This window comes from Jaculus jaculus, chromosome X (assembly GCF_020740685.1).
Source record: "Jaculus jaculus isolate mJacJac1 chromosome X, mJacJac1.mat.Y.cur, whole genome shotgun sequence".
Lineage (NCBI taxonomy): Eukaryota > Metazoa > Chordata > Mammalia > Rodentia > Dipodidae > Jaculus > Jaculus jaculus.
Genome location: NC_059125.1, coordinates 62,124,907 through 62,142,979, shown reverse-complemented (window position 1 = coordinate 62,142,979; position 18,073 = coordinate 62,124,907). Strand labels below are relative to the sequence as shown.

Sequence of the window (18,073 nt, the reverse complement as noted above, 5' to 3'; positions counted from 1 at the left end):
CTGTCTCCAAACAGTTAGCCTATCTAGTCCTGAAAGGCACTACATGAGAGGAAACCATATCTGGAACTGGGAAACAAGTCAGAATCATATCCGGGTAATGATTCTGCTTTCCACTGTCAAGCTCCCACTAACGTTGGACTATAAGAGGGTCTAAACCCTTTTAATTCTCTCTAAATTAACAATGGTTATCCCATTTAATTAGTGCTGACTTCACTCTCCATTGGAGATTCTGCTTCTTTTTCAGATGGGAACAGGACCTGAGGAGATAAATGACCCAATGCACTCCAACCCAGGCCCAGCTGAAACCAGAGGAATTGGAGAAATGAGCAAGAGTGTTGCTTAAATGTGAGAGGCTGCAGAGACTCCTCAGCAGGAGGGTCTATAAGGGTCTGATTTGCCCTGAGTTAGCCTAGGAAATCACTGGGGCTTGCTAGTCAGCTGGCAGCTCCAGGTTCAGAGAGACACACTGCGCTAAGGAAACATGGCAGATAAGTGATAGAAGAGGACCCTGATCTCTTTTATTCTCACCTGCATGTGCACAGGGCTTATGTACCTTCATGTGTACACACACACACACACACACACACGTGCACACATCACACCATACATACCATACCATACATACCACAAGTTTTTTGTTTTTTTTTTTAACATCAGATAATAGAGTATTTTCAATACCTTGAAGTACTGAATTTCTTTCCTTTTTTTGAGGTAGAGTTTCATTCTAGCCCAAGCTGACCAGGAACTCACTCTGTAGTCCCCAGGATGGCCTCAAACTCACAGCAATCCTCCTATTTCTGCCTCATGAAGGCTAGGATTAAAGGCATGTGCAATCACACTGGGCCTGAAATTCTTCAAAAAGGCACACAGAAAATAAAAAGCCATACTGTGACATTCATAAATGAGAAAAGTGAGAGTTTGGAATGCAGTTCAGTGGCAGAATGTTTACCTGACATGCACAAGGTCCTGAGTTCCATCTAGCAGGGGGAAAGGGAAGAGATGAGGAAGAAGATACTGTGAAGCCATATAGGAGTGGGAAGATTTGTACTAAATATAACTACCAAAACTATAATATATAAAGAATTCCTTTTTAAATGCAGTAAGAAAACCCAAGCACTGTGGTTCTTACCTGTAATCCTACCAGGAAGACTGGGGCAGTAAGATTGCTGTGAGTTCAAGGAAACCCTAGGCTACATAGTGAGTACCAGATTAGCCAGGGATACAAAGTAAAACCTTGTCCCAAATAACAAACAAATAAAAAAAACAGCAGTGAGAACATATAAAAGAGGCAAGATGAAAGCCAGGCGTGATGGTGCATGCCTTTAATCCCAGCACTCAGGAGACAGAGGTAAAAGGATAACCATGAGTTCAAGGCCACCCTGAGACTACACAGTGAATTCCAGGTCAGCCTGGGCTAGAGTGAGACCCTATCTCGAAAAAAAAAAAAAAAAAGGCAAAATGAATAGGCATTTTATAAAAAGTAAAATATATACAGAAAAAAATACAACATATGAAAAATTATCAACCACATGGTCATTGGGGGATGAAAACTGGAAATATAATGAAGTGTAACTCCACACAAACACAACTGGCAAAAATTATAAATTCAACTGGGGATGTGGAATGACAAGGTCTCATGAATTGAAATGTATGTAGTTTGGAGTATACACACCAAATCTAGTAGATATAGCAGATCTAGTAGATATAGCAATAGTAGATCTAGTAGATATAGCAATTCTACTTATAAGTACTCATCCTAGAAAAATTCTTACACATACGAACCAGGTTTGTATGGCCATTGTTGACAACAGCCCCAAACTGGAAACATCTGAAATATCTATCAGATATAGACAGAATAAACAGTAGCATAGTAATCTGACAATACTATACAAAGAAATGAATTATAGATATATACCATAAACAAAACTTTTTTAAAAAAATTGTTTATTTTTATTTATTTATTTGAAAGTGACAGAGAGAGAAAGAGGCAGATAGAGAGAGAGAATGGGCGCGCCAGGGCTTCCAGCCACTGCAAACAAACTCCAGACACATGCGCCCCCTTGTGCATCTGGCTAATGTGGGTCCTGGGGAATCCAGCCTTGAACCAGGGTCCTTAGGCTTCACGAGCAAGAGCTTAACCATTAAGCCATCTCTCCAGCCCAACAAAACTCTTAAATGCAGTGCTGAGTGGAAGATGCCATCCAAAATAGATCATGTACAATATAATTTTATTTACATGAAGTTTTAAATTGGGAAAATTAAATGATGCATGCTCGTCCACTCGCGCGCGCGCTCTCTCTCTTTATACACACACACACACACACACACACACACACACACACACATATACAGGTGCCATTGTTATCAAGAAAAGCAGGGGGGGCTGGAGAGATGGCGTAGCGGTTAAGCGCTTGCCTGTGAAGCCTAAGGACCCCGGTTCGAGGCTCAGTTCCCCAGGTCCCACGTTAGCCAGATGCACAAGGGGGCGCACGCGTCTGGAGTTCGTTTGCAAAGGCTGGAAGCCCTGGCGCGCCCATTCTCCCTCTCCCCCTCTATCTGTCTTTCTCTCTGTGTCTGTCGCTCTCAAATAAATAAATTAATTAATTAAAAAAAAGAAAGAAAAGCAGGGGAACATGAAAAGCAGAAGGGGAATTATTTGGAGGGAAGTACCAATAAGAAGTGGGTGCAAGGAAGGGTAGTTTGAGAGAATATGAGCAAGGTATAAGTATGAAAATGTCATAATGAAACTCATTTCACACACTAAAAAGTAATTTTAAAAAGAGAAAGGGCCGGGCATGGTGGCACATGCCTTTAATCCCAGCACTCGGGAGGCAGAGGTAGGAGGATCGCCATGAGTTTGAGGCCACTCTGAGACTACATAGTGAATTCCAGGTCAGCATGAGCTAGAGTGAGACCCTACCTCAAAAAAAATAAATAAATAAATTAAACAAAAAAAGAGAGAGAAAGGGAAAAAAGGTGGGAAAGAGTAAGAGTACAAATTTGTCCTATGGCTAATACTATATTTTCTATAAGCTCTGTCTACCATTTATAGCAAGCTACTAGAAGATCTCATGAGTGCATTTAAAGATAGTACTAGGTAATGTTAAATATACAATTCTAGTTAATAAGTTGGTCCTGTTTTATTGTAATTTCATGGCAGTAAAGACAGAATATCTTGTAAGTTTCACATGCCAGCTCATCATTCTTGTGTATATTGCCTTATAATGGCAATAACAATTACTTACATCAAATATCTCAAAAATAAAAAAATAAAAAAGGAAAGAAAAGCAAAGGTGTCATAACAAACATCAGGAGTGTGGTTACGTGGAGAGGCAAGGGTGGTCTAGCTGAGAGAGGTATGCATGGTGCTTGTAAGTGCACTATATGCATACTTTAGTGATAGCCACATGGCTGTTTGTTCCATTTACAATTATTTGTTATTTTATATCATGACTTATGAAATTTTTCTTTAGGTATGTTATAACTTACCAAAGAAATGAAACTAAGAATGAATCACAAGTGTTGCTAAGCACCCTGAAATTTTTAGAGGAACTTGATTCTGAGAGTAGCAGTAACAGAAGGAGTCACTTTTGAAAGCATTTCAGTACATATGTTCAACAAAAATACCTGTACAAGAATATTCATAGCAGCACTACACATAACAGGCCCAGAATGGAAATTACCCAAATACCAATACAACAGGAAAAAAGATAAATTCTGTTGTATTTGTTAGTGGAATACTATATAAAATGAATGAACTACAAGACATGCAGCACTATGGATGACTCTCACAGGTATACTTTTGTGTATGTATGTAATGTTAGTTCATGTATGTAGGTGCATATACATTGTGTATGTGTATAGGTCAGAAACTGACACCAGATACCTTCTTCCATTACTATTTGCTGAAACAAGGTCTTTCATTTGAATCCAGAGGATGGGTTCGGGTTAATTTACTAAAGCATAGGCAACTTACCAGTGGTTATACCACTGAAGGAAATGTTATCAAACACAACAATTAGCTGTCTGATTTGGGCATTTTTCTAGGTGCATATTACACTTCAATTGAATATCTTATTTATTATCTGCCTATAATTTATTTGCAGTCTATTTGGTAGTGGCTTAAATATGTTTTATATTTAAAATCACAACAAACATACAGATAAACTTAACAAGAAATCTTAATTATGTATGCTATTTGAAGGGAGAAAAATACCTTGACAGGTAGTTCAATCAAGACAACAAATGGTGTGTAAAAATAAAAATACATTCATTTTCATTGACAAATGCAGAAATCAAAAAGAGATACCATTTTATCTATTTGGCAATAATACTTAGAAAAGTTAGAAAAAAAAAATAGGGCTGGAGAGATGGCTCAGTGGTTAAGGTACTTGCCAGTAAAGCTTAACAACCCAAACTTGAATCCCCAGTACTCATGTAAAGCCAAATGCACAAAGTGGCACATAAGACTGGAATTCACCTGCAGCAGCTAGAGGCTCTAATGTGCCCATATTCTCTCTTTGCCAGGTGTGGTGGCACACACCTTTAATCTTAGCACTCGGGAGGCAGAGGTAGGAGGATGACTGTGAGTTTGAGGCCAGCCTGAGACTACATAGTGAATTCCAGGTCAGCCAGGGCTACAGTGAGAACCCACATTGTAAAACAGAAAAAAAAGTTAGAAAAATAATCTCATGCCATTACTTCAAGGGAATTTGGTAGAATCTTTTATTTCTTTTTAATTGGACAGATTTGTGGACAAGGGTATATTGAAGATATTCCACATGTCCTATATGTTCAAATCTAATTCACTGGCTATTTAGTCTTTGGCCATGCAGATACTAGAGTCATTCACAAAAGTTAAGTTATAGGATAGGTCTAAGATAAGAGTGACAGAGAGAGAATATGCAGGATTATCACCTCCAATGTCTCCTAAAGGGTCTGACAAGCTTTCTTCACCCTAAGTAATATAACATGTAACACAATTTGATGGACAGTATCTACCCTCTGAAGATATGGAAGGGGCTGGAGAGATGGCTCAGCAGTTAAAGGCACTTGCTTGCAAAGCCTGATTGACTGGGTTCAATTCCACAGTACCCATGTAAAGCAAGATGAAAAAAGTAGTACATGCATCTGGAATTCATTTGTGGTGGCATGCCCATTCTCTCTCTCTCTCAAATAATTTTTCTTAAAAAATATGATGGAGGACATAACAACTTTCTTATTCTTCCACAGGTAGTAAATAATACCTTACAACAGAGGGAGACTTGCCTTTAAGAATGGCAATTTGCAAGGCCCTTTGTTTCCCATGAGTAACAGATGGTAAGACCCTATTACTGAAGACGTCACATGCCTGGGCAGCAAGATCACTAAGAAATCAAGCTGGTGCTGAGCTGCAAACCTTCTCCATGTAGACAAGCTGAAAGCTGGAAAAAGCTGCACTGCATACAGCTCTATGGGAGACAGAAGTCATCAGCAGTGAAAACAGTGGACACTGGAAGCCTCAAGTTTGGCCCGATGACCTAACGGGTGCAATACTGGTATGTCTGCTCTGGGGGAAACCAACTGCTCTCTAATTAGACTGGAGGCCCACTCTATGGTCTGAAAACCTAATGAAAAGCCTATGGCAGGGGAGGTCATAAGCCTTAGGAGTATAAAGCCTGCTCTTATCTGGCTAAATGCACACATTCTTCTCACCAATCTTCCCTGAGCACTACACTTAATATTCATATTCATATACTAATTTGTATTACTAACCACACTAATTCATATACTAATCACTTTTTGTTAGAGAAGCTTCTCCTTTCAGATGGCGGTGACCACTGGGATGACCCAAATGGCAACATAGTGCTGACAAGTAATAGAGGAGTGTCCAGCACTGAAACATCTCTATCACACCCTCCAAGGCTCAGGATCCATTGGAGAAGAGGTAGCTGAAAGAATGTAAGAGCCAAAGGAAGGGTATGATTCCTTACACTGCTAATGTCCAAAATTGGCCTCAATATCCACGACCTCATAGTGCTTAGCAATACCTTCACAAGACCCTAATAATAAGAGAAAAAGACAATGACATCAACAGAGAGACTAAGGGAGAGAGGGAGGGGATTTAATGAAGAGTGGAGTTGTGAAGGGGAAAGTGGGGGAGGGGAGGAAATTATCATGGTTTATTGTAAGTATAGAAGTCAATAGTTTTTTTTTTTTTAAAAAAAGGACGGCAATTTGGTAGCTGAAGAAAACCTTTATCTCTAAAAACCTCTTCCATTTCTAAAACTGCTTCCAATGCCAACAAGCACCCTATCAAACACTTAGCAATCTTAATTCAGTTGATGAAGTTTAGAACCCTATAGGCCTAAGAACAAATAAAAATACAGAAGACAGAATTAATAATTATATGAAGAGGCTACTATTTACTACATTTATGCTAATGTTTTATAAGTGTGTGTTCTCTTGATTACCATATCCCTAAAAGGGTAAGTATTCAAGTCCTATTTTACAAATGAGAAAAATTAAGCTCTGAACTAAGATTGAAAACCCAAAATGCATATGTAAAAATTCTCTACCACAATGGAACCCAATTCCTTTACAGATCTCTAAGAGTTTTTAAAGATGCTCTTGGGACTGGAGAGATGGCTTAGTGGTTAAAGCACTTGCCTGCAAAGCCAAAGGATCCAGGTTCAATTCTCCAGGTCCCATGTAAGCCAGATGCACAAGGTGGTGCATGCGCCTGGAGTTTTCTGCAGTGGCTGGAGGCCCTGGCGTACCCATTCTCTCCCTCCCTCCCCCCCCCCTCTCAAATACATAAATACATAAAAATAAAGATGCTCTTAGGTGGGAATACCACTAACTACTTAAGGATCTATCACTGTTGGAATAGAAGCTGCTAAATCTCTGACAGGTTAAAAGCAGGTGAGTCAGACTAACAGAAGAAAAAAGATATACACACTGTATAAAGGTGGCACCAGCTCTGGGAGTACTGCACATAAGGTATTTGGTTCTATTGAGGCATTACAGTCAATTTTGGGTGAATATCTATCTATGCATATCTTTAAAGTTCTTATTTTTTAAATATTTTTATTTATTTTTTTTATTTTACAGAGAGAAAGAGGGAGAGAGAGAGAGAATGGGCACGCCAGCTGCAAAGAAACACCAGATGCATGCACCCCTTTGTGCATCTGGCTTACATGGGTCCTGGAGAGGCGAACCTGGGTCCTTTGGTTTTGCAGGCAAACGCCTTAACCACTAAGCTATTTTCTCCAGCCCAAAGTTCTTTTTTTTTTTTCCCCTGACACAAACTAAAATACACAATGCAAGACAATTTGAGATTTGTGTAAAAATACTATCAAAGGGAGAAAATAGGTAGGGCACAGATGAAACAAGGCTGGTCATAAATAAGTCACTGTTCAAACTACATGACAAGTATAGGGGAATCATTATACTATCATGACCTCTTTTATACATGCTTGTAGAACCTTAAAAATAAAAGAGAAGAAAAAAGCAAGCTCAGCTTTCAACTCAAAGAGTAATAAAGCAAATATGAAATCAAAAACCCAAGCTAGGGGCCAGAGAGATGGCTCAGCAATTAATTGCCTGTAAAGCCTAATGACCTGTTTTCAATTCCCCAGTATCTTCTTCTGTATTTTTATTTGTTCTGTAAAGCCAGATGCATAAAGTGGCACATGCATCTGGAGTCTGTTTGTAGTCGCTAGAGGCTCTGGTGTCCCCATTTCTCTCTCTCGTATATTTCTCTGCTTGAAAAAAAAAAAAAAAGAAAAAGAAAAAACTGAATCTACTAGCCCAAATCCAATTCCCTAGTACCCACATAAAGCCAAATGCACAAAGAGGCACATGCATCTGGAGACTGCATTGGCAAGAGGCCCTAGCACATCCATCCTCACTTTCCCTTAGTCTCTTACAAATCAATATATATTTTAAAACATTTTATGTATTTTTTTTTTGAGGTAGGGTTTCACTCTAGTCTAGGCTGACTTGGAATTCACTCTGTATTCTCAGGGTGGCCTCAAACTCACAATGATCCTCCTCCCTCTGCCTCCCCAGTGCTGGAATTAAAGGTGTGTGCCACCGTGCCCGGCTATCTATTTACTTGAGATAGAAAGAGGGAGAGAGAGAGAGAAATAGAGAGAGAATGGGCACTTCAGGGCCTCCAGCCACTGCAAATAAGCTCCAGATACATGCGCCACCATATGCATCTGGCTTACATGGGACCTGGAGTATCGAACCTGGGTCCTTAGGCTTTGCAGGCAAGCATCTTAACCATTAAGCCATCTCTCCAGCCCTAGATATATATATTTAAAACTATGAAGACATTAATAGAAGAAAAATGAAAATAGAAAAAAGTACAGCAAGTGAATAAATCTGAAAAGTATGACAAAAAAAAAACATAAGAGGGCTGGGAAGACAGCTCAGTCAGTAAAATATTAAGATGATTATAGTACCTACATAAGAAATGCCAATTGGAGATGCGTGCCTGGATTCCCATCAGCGGGAAGATGGAGACAAGAGGATCCAAGGGCTTGCTGATTGACTAGCCTAGCCTAACTGGTCAGGTCTAGGCCAATGAGAAGTTTTGTCTCAAAGGAAGTGAATCATGTTCCTGACGATGACTCCCAAGGTTGTCCTTTGGCCTCCATATGCACATGTGTGCATTTGTACTTGCACACACACACATGCATGAAATAGACATGATATGCAAACTAATGAAACAAAAACATAATTATAGATAAGTTAAAATAGCACATAAATCTATTTATAACATTATATCAATAAATTTGAAAGACAAAATGAATTTTCTGAAAAAATATAAATTACCAAATTACATCAATATTTAGAAAAGCAAATTTAACATATACCAAAAGTTACAGGCTACAGTCTCTCATAGTATTACTAGTTTTGAGAGTGACAGAGCCTTTCTCAGCTCTGGATAGGCAGAGCTTAGGAGTTAGTCCCTGACATTCAATAGTCACTAAAACTCTCCCAAACCAGTGGGTTGAAAGTTTGTTGTCTTGCATCTGCAAAGAATGACCAGCACAGTCATGGTAGAAAAGCAGGTTAGGGCTGGAGAGATGGCTTAGCGGTTAAGCGCTTGCCTGTGAAGCCTAAGGACCCCGGTTCGAGGCTCGGTTCCCCAGGTCCCACGTTAGCCAGATGCACAAGGGGGCACACGCGTCTGGAGTTCGTTTGCAGAGGCTGGAAGCCCTGGCGCGCCCATTCTCTCTCTCTCCCTCTATCTGTCTTTCTCTTTGTGTCTGTCGCTCTCAAATAAATAAATAAAAAATTAAAAAAAAAAAAGAAAAGCAGGTTAAACAAAGGTTTATTAGGGAAAAAAAAAGCAAAAGTAAGACAGAAGTGAAAGTAAAGCAGAAGAGATCTCAAACAGGGAAATGTCTGTGTGTGTGCACCTAGTGAATTGGATTGGACATTTTCTATTCTCTACCTTTGGGATGCAAAGTAAGTATCAAGTTGGGGCAGATTGGATTACCTACTCTTACTGTATGAAAGGTCTTTCAATAAACTGATGAGGTAGACAAAGTACAGGTTACATAAAGTAAGTAGGCTGATTCTTTAGGCAAATGATTGGTTACTTTGTATGTGTGGGCCAGCTGACATCCTTGTGAGCCAGCATTTTTTTTTTTTTTAATGAGCTTTGGGTTATCTAGCATTTTGAATTTTAAGTTCTCTTTCCAGACTTATAAAAATCTTTGTTCACTGGCTCTGTCAGGCCATACAGATAATTGTTTATTCTTTTGGGACTGTAAGCCTGACTAGCTGCCTAACAAATGCTACTGTATTACTAATCTCTATCAATAGGATCAAATTTAGAAAAGTCCTAAATTGATTACTAAGACAACAAATCCGGCAGTATAAAGAATATTTTCTCACAATCAAAACTCGCTAGGGCCTCCAGTCACTGCAAAGAAACCCCAGATGCATGTACTTCCTTGTGTAACTGGCTGTATAGGGGTATTGAGGAATTGAGCCTGTGTCCTTTAGCTTTGCCAGCAACAGATTTAACCACTAAACCATATCTACAGCCCCTCCTTGACTTATTAATTGAATTTAATTATTTTTTTGTTTTTATTTTTAATTTTTTTGTTTATTTTTATTTATTTATTTGAGAGCGACAGAGAGAAAGAGGCAGAGAGAGGCAGAGAGAGAGAGAGACAGATAGACAATGAGAATGGACGTGCCAGGGCCTCCAGCCACTGCAAACGAACTCCAGACGCATGTGCCCCCATGTGCATGTGGCTAACATGGGTCCTGGGGAACTGAGCCTTGAACCGGGGTCCTTAGACTTCACAGGCAAGTGCTTAACCACTAAGCCATCTCTCCAGCCCTTAAATTTAATTCTTTTTTTAAAATACATTTTATTTATTTATTTGAGAGAGAGGGAGAGAGAGAGAGAGAGAGAGAATGGGCACACTAGGGCCTCCAGCCACTGCAAACGAACTCCAGATGCATGCATCCCCTTGTGCATCTGGCTTACATGGGTCCTGGAGAGTCGAACCAGGATCCTTTGGCTTTGCAGGCAAGCACCTTAACTGCTAAGCCATCTCTCCAGCCCTTGAATTTAATATCGTCATGATTTTGAAATAGGCAGGGATTTCGTGGACAGGATACCAACAACACTAAGCCATTAAACAACAACTTGATGATTTGGACTTCATCAAAATTATTATTTCGAGACTCTATTGCAATTGAGCTACTTGAAAGTTGTGTATAGTGTGTTCAAGATGCTCACCAGTGGAGCTGTCTGCAGTTGTGTTCCCGACACATAGCTTCCATGAGTCATCCTAGGCTGAGGTGGACATTTTGAAGCATTTTTAAAATATTTTTTTGTTCATTATTTATTTATTTGACAGTGACAGAGAGAGAGAGAATGGGCACACAAGGGCTTCCAGTCACTGCAAACGAACTCCAGATGTGTGTGACCCTTTGTGCATCTGGCTAACGTGGGTCCTGGGGAACTAAGCCTTGAAACAGGATCCTTAGGCTTAGGCTTCACAGGCAAGCATCGCTTAGCCGCTAGGCAGTCTCTCCAGCCCGAAGCTTTTTTTTTTTGTTTTTGTTTTTGTTTTGAGACAGGGTCTCACTCTAGCTCAGGCTGACCTGGAATTCAATATGTAGTATCAGGGTGACCTCAAACTCATGGTGATCCTCCTACCTCTGCCTCCCAAGTGCTAGGATTAAAGGTATGCACCACCACGCCCAGCTGAGGTGGACATTTTGGTGAAGCAGCTGCCTTTAAGTCATCCATTGCTCTTGTAAGCAACCCCTGACACTGATCAGTAATTAACCCCAATAGACTCATTGGGTCACTAAAAAATATATATTGTCGGGTGTGGTGGCACATGCCTTTAATCCCAGTACTTGGGAGACAAGAGGTAGGAGGACTGCCATGAGTTAGAGGCTACCCTGAGAATACAGAGCAAATTCTAGGTCAGCCTGGGCTAGAGTGAGACCCCACCTCGTAAAACAAAAATAATACACACACACACACATATGTATATATACATATATGTGTATATGTGTGTGTATACATATATATATGTATATACACACACACATATAATTTGTCCAAGAAAGACACCATTAAAATTAGGCAAAATAGCTGGAGAGATGGTTGAGCAGTTAAGGTGCTTGCCTGCAAAGCCTAACAACATGAGTTTGAGTCCCAAGGCCCCACATAAAGCCAGAACCACAAAGTGGCAAATACATCTGGAGTTCATTCGTAGTGACTAGAGACTCTGGTATACCAATTCGTTCTGTGTGTCTCTCTTCTATCTCTGTTTGCAAATAATTTTTTTTTTTAAGTAGGCAAGAGCCATGTGGTGGTGCACAGTCTAGCACTTAGGAACAAAGGTTAAGTGGTCCAGAGTTCAAGGCCAGCCTGAGTTACATAACAGAACTCAGTTAAAAAAATGTAGATAAGCTACAGACTGTGAAAGATATTTGCAACCAGAATCCTAAAATTTATAAAGAACTATAAATCATCAACAAAAGTTGGATAACTTAATTTTTAAAAATAGGCAAGAGTGGGGCTGGAAGAATGGATTAGCAGTTAAGATATTTGCCTGCAAAGTCAAAGGGCCCAGGTTTGATTCCCTAGAACCCATGTCAGTCAGATGTACAAGGGAGTGCACACACCTGGAGTTCATTTGCAGTGGCTGGAGGCCCTGGTGCGCCCATTCTCTCTCCCCCCCTTTCTCTGTCAAATAAATAAATAAAAATATTAAAAATAGGCAAGAGTGCTGGGCATGGTGGTGCACACCTTTAATCTCAGTATTCAGTAGGCAGAGGTAGGAAGATCACTCTGAGTTTGAGGCCAGCCTGGGACTACAGAGTGAGTTTCAGGTCAACCTGGGCTAGAAAGAGACCCTACCTCGCTCTCCTCCCCCCAACTAGACAAAAGTAATTTTAGAAAAGATAAACACTTGCATAGAAATCACCTGGTGAAAATAGTAAAATTTAATAACCATTGAGGTCAGGAGCATTTTTAGGTTCTGATCAAGCTCGTCATAGGCCTACAATTACAGCCTCTCAAAAGGCTGAGATAGGTAATTTGTAAATTCAAAGTCAGCCTAGGCTACATAGTAAAACCCTTAAAAACAGTTCTGATCATATCTCTGCATATCTCAAAAGCCATATTCATAAGAGCATGATTAGGAACAGCCTCAAAATAACTCAATTTGGCACCTCTGGCTGACTTTGAAACCCGGCATAAGTAGTGAAAGAATGCTAGAGTTGTAAAGTGCCTGAGTGTGGAAGGCATGCTCCCCACACATGCATAATACAAATGCAAATGATAGAAGATTTGTAGATTTAAGCATTTAAGGAAATCTGTGACCAATAATTAGCTAACCATTAAACTAGCTAAGCAGACTTTTTTTAAAATTGGCAATACCCTTTTTCAGTTACATTTTCCTGTCAATATGTGCCATTATTTAACTTGTATCCTGACTGGAAAGAAATAAAACTATTTCTATTCACCATGACATGGTCATATATTCAGACATACTTAAAGCTCTAATTTATTTTTATTTATTTATTTATTTTTATTTAAGAAGGACATATAGAGAAAAAGATAGTTCAAGCATGCCAGAGCTTCTTGCTACTGATTTTATGTGAGTACTGGGAAATGGAACCTGGACTGGCAGGTCTTGTAAGCAAGTATCTTTAATGGCTGAGCCATCTTCTCAGCCCTAATGCTCTCTTTTAAACTATTACAATTTGGAAATGAAATTAAAACAATTCCATTTACAATAGCACTAAAAATAAGACTTATAATTTAACAGAAACACTAAGGTTATACTCCAAAAAACTTTAAAGTATTAGAAGTTACTAAAGGCAAAACAGCAATGTTTATGCATTAGAAGACTTAATATTGCTAAGATGGTGTTCTGTAGATAAGCTATATCCTTGTAATTGAAATGTTCTTCCCTGAAGGGAAACCACTTAAGACTCAAGAAATAAACAAAACTTAAAAGTCTCAGGCTGCTCTTTAAATGTATGAGTGTCAAGGAACCTCCCCAAGGTTAGACAAGCAGTAACAACTACCAGGGAGAGCAGACTCTACAATCTGTTGAGCTCCCTTATCACCTAAGCTGAAGTGGGCTTTTTGGAGATGCAGCTCCCTTTGAATGTCCATGCTCCTGTAAATAACAAAAATAAACTCACTAGTTCACTAATCTAGATGGGTGAAATAATATCTTTGTCCTGTTCTTGGTACCCTATATGGAATGAATAAATATTATTTTCATGTTTTTCAGGGAAAAAAAAAAAATCACACAACACATGGAAATACTCCCCAAATGGATCTATAGATTCAGTACAATCCCTATGAACATCCCTGGGACTTCTTTGAAGAAATTGACAAGCTGATCCTAAAATTCATATGGATATATTAAAGGACACCAAACAAAATCAATACAATCTTGAAAAGAAGCTGAAGTTGTCATACCTCTCAACTCAATGTTACAATATACTATAAAACTACAGTAATCAAGACAGTATGATACTGGTATAAGGACAGACATGTAGATGAATGGAACAGTCTTAATTACTTCTTGACAGGAGATGAAGAAAATTCAGTGGGGAAAGAATGACATTTTCAACAAATAACACTGGGTGACTGGATTTCTACATGCAAAAGATTGGAAATAACTACTTCACAGTGTATATTAAACTACAATGAATCAGATATAAATATGATAAAAATAGACATTTTCCCAAATAAGATATGCAAGTTGTCAATTAGTACATGAAGCAATGTTTAATATCACTAGTCATCAATAAAATATTAGATATTATTTCATACCAACTAGGATGGCTATACTTAAAAAGATGTAAATGAGGAGAAATTAAAACCCTAATAATATAGGGTTAGATAGATGGCTTAGCACTTAAGGCACTTGTCTGAGAAGCCTAAGGACCAATGTTTGACTCTCCAGATTCCACATAATCCAAACACACAAAGTGAGGCAAGCACAAGGTTGCACATGCCCATTAGGTGACACAAGCATCTGGAATTTGATTGCAGTGGCTGAGGCCCTGATGCACCAATTCTCTCTCTAATTTTTTTTAAAATCCCTGATATATTGCTGATGGGAACATAAAATTGTCCTGTTTCTTTGGAAAACATCTTGGCAATTCTTCAACAATCCACTAGCCAATTCCATTCTTGAGTATATACCAAAGAGAAATTAAAACACACATCTGCAAAAAACCCCAAAACTTGTATAAAAATATTCATAGTTAAGCCAAGTGTGGTGGCACATGCCTATTATGTAAGTACTTTGAAAATAGAGGGAGAAAGATGAGTTCAAAGCCATCATGGGCTACATAGGACCTTGTTTAAAAAAATCATAGCAACAATATTCATAGTAACCAAAAATGAAAACCACCCAAACATCAATAGATGAATGCATCTGAGACGTATTATTTCCAATACAATAATGGAATATTATTTGGCAAAAAGGAATGAAACATTCATACAAGATAAATCATGGATGAACTATGAAAACATACTATGTGAAAACAGTGAAAAGAAGGCACATGCCACATAATTGCTTCTTTAAAAAAAAACTTTATCTATCTACCTACTTACCTATCTATCCATCCATCCATTCACTTAGATGTCTCTTGCTGCTGCCAAAGAATGCCTGTCCAGCTTTACATGGGTGCTGAGAAACTGAACCTGAGCCAGCAGGGTTTGCAAGCAAGCAAGCATCTTTACCTCCTGTGCCATTTCCTCAACCCTTCCATTTCTTTTTTATATGAAATTCCTGGCATACTTAAATTAGTGACTGCTAGGGTGGAGGAAGATGTTGATACAAAAAAGTGAGTGAATGCTAATGGATATAGCATATTGGGGAGAGATGAAATTATACTGAGTCATTGAAATGTACACTTCAGCCAACATTGGGGAATATTTGATGAACAGACAAACAAAATGTGGTATATCTATACAATTGAATATTAACCAGTAATAAAAAAAGGAATGAAGTACTGATAACATGTTATAATATGAATGAATCCTCTAAACCTTATCTTAAATGAAAGAAGTCAGTCACAAAAGACTACATATTACATGATCAAATTTATATGAAATGTAAGATAGTGGTTGCCTACAGTTAGGTGGGAATTCTAATGCTAATGGGTTATGGTGCTTCTCTTTGGAGTAATAAATGTTATAAAATTAGGCTATAGTGATGCTTGTACAATTCCGTAAACATTCTAAAATCCACAGACATGAAAATCCAATTTTAAATGGGTAAATTTTATACCATGTGACTTATATCACAACAACGTTACTAAATAAAACTCAGAACTATATACATAAAATAATAGAATCTTTAAAAAAAGCTAAATGCCAAAATTAAAAATATAGAACTAGCCTGGTGAGGTGACACACACCTTTAATCCCAGCACTTGAGAGGCAGAGGTATGAGGATCGCTCAGAGTTCAAGGCTACCCTGAGAGCATAGTGATTTCCAGGTCAGCCTGGGCTAGAATAAAACCCTACAGTGAACCTCCCCAAATATATATATATATGTCCCCCACACACATATATACATACATACTCATATGACAAAAAGGGCACTTTTAAATACATTTAGAACAAAAGCTGAATGAAGAAATAGGTCTCTGCCCTATGCCAGCAGATAGGAAATGACAAAGAGGAGAATTTCCTCTATTACTGTTTTTGTGTTTATCTTTTCAGTTCCCAGCAGGGAACTGAATCCCAATATGAGTAAAAAGATAGTGAGAACACAATTACTTACTAAGAGTTCCAATATTGTGGGCCAGATGAATACAACTGAGGGAACTAAGAGTAATTTCAAATGAAACGACTAAAGCTTTGTCAGTGATCTTTGAGGAATCACAGAAAAAGATTTTCTGGTAGACAGGCCAGATATAATTTCATGTTTCAAAACAGATGTAAAATTGATTCCACAAATTACAGAACAGAGTTAGATGTTAAATCTAGAATGGATTATTACAATGATGGCTTGCAAGATCCTAGAAATGAAATAGTGATTACTAGAAGCAGCTTGACATCACGATGAAAAAAAGCCCAAATTAAGCTTTATTTTATTGTTACTAAGCTAACAGCTGTGAGGAATACAGTAGGCATAGTAGATTTGGATTACTAAGGCATTTAACAAAATATTTTCATGAAATTCTTAAGAACAAAATTACAAATAGAAGCTGTATGTTAATTTTTGTTAGAGGTTAATAATCACCTAAAGGATCATTCCCAAAGCATACAGATCATCACATTACTTTAATGCTAGATTAAGGTTTCTACTAACATATACTTTTGAAGGTTTTCTAACCAACAGTTTGAATGAAGATATGAAAACCATGCTGATAAGGCTTATCCATGACAGCATCTTCAAAAGGTAGTGAATACTTCGAACAACAAATTATAATATTTAGTTATAAATGGCTGGAGTGAAACCTAAGACTAAAATTTGTCAGACAAGATGCAATCAAGTCAAGTGCCAGATCAAAATCTCAGATCTGAATCAGAGAATGAGTGCAAGCGCAAGAAAGAATTGTCACTATTTCTTAAATTATCCTTAAATTTGAATTATAGGTACTGTTAGAAGGTGATCTGAAATAGTCTAATCAAAACATTAAACGAGCAGGGGAGATTTATCTATACCTATGACCTTAATTAGTCTCACCCTCCTTTAGACGATCTCCTTCAGCCTTGGTTTTCTTCTGTCTTTCTGATCCAGCAAGGTCAACAAGATGCAGTTTAGAGCGAAAGCTGCTATTTCTGTGATAATAACAGGAAGACAGAGAAAATAATATGTAAGCTTCAAAAGTAGCTGAGTATCATAGTTGGTCATCCAGTTCTCATTTTCTTTCAAGTCAATAAAAAGAGTTCCATTGGACACTAATGCTCACAATATTAATGCCTGAATTGTCCAATCAACTATGAAGCATCCTAGTATTTAACATTCATAAAACATAAAAATCTTGTCTCTAATTTATAACTTACTTGTCATTTCTCTTTCTTTGTTCTATGGAGATTGTAAAGATGGCATGAGATCGGGATGACTGGGAGTTCATAGCTGTGGAGGCCACAGTTCTAGAGTTGTTGCCCTGCTCTAAACAGGAAACAGTATCCGAAGCAACTAGAACAGTCTTCTCAGTTAGTCCCACAATCTAATTTCAAGAAATAAAAAAATTCCCTTATGATTCATACTTCAAATATTTGACAAGAAATATAGGGATTAGTGGGTAAGAAAAAAGTGTTTATGTTTCAGAACATTAATATATACAATAACCATAGAAATGAGGTCAGTTTAAGTAGGAACTCTATGAAGATGTCTAAATACCAAGGTCTCTATTCTTCCCTAGGAACTTTAGAAATAAGGGTTCCAGCAAATGCTGTAGCTAGAGAAGCTCTTTAAATCTGGTCGTGGAGGATAACAATGGCCAGGTTTCTACCAGGGAGTCCTAAGTCAATGTCAAGTTTGATCACAAAGAACAAGTACAATGTAAACTTCTGTGTGATTTTTCTGTTACCAAAAAAGAAAGAGATAGT

At 38.2% G+C, this 18,073-nt stretch overlaps 1 protein-coding gene across 2 annotated transcripts in view; it reads right to left on the bottom strand.

The window, feature by feature from the left end:
• The window catches only part of Kif4a (kinesin family member 4A), a 101,968-nt gene that overhangs the window by 71,254 nt on the left and 12,641 nt on the right, over positions 1–18,073 (bottom strand). For both annotated transcript variants that reach the window (XM_004660978.2, XM_045140679.1), the window contains exons 6-7: positions 17,525–17,691; positions 17,205–17,299 (exon numbers count right to left, since the gene is read on the bottom strand). In XM_004660978.2, coding sequence (XP_004661035.1) covers positions 17,205–17,299; positions 17,525–17,691 — 262 coding nt within the window. The remainder of the gene's footprint in view (positions 1–17,204; positions 17,300–17,524; positions 17,692–18,073) is intronic.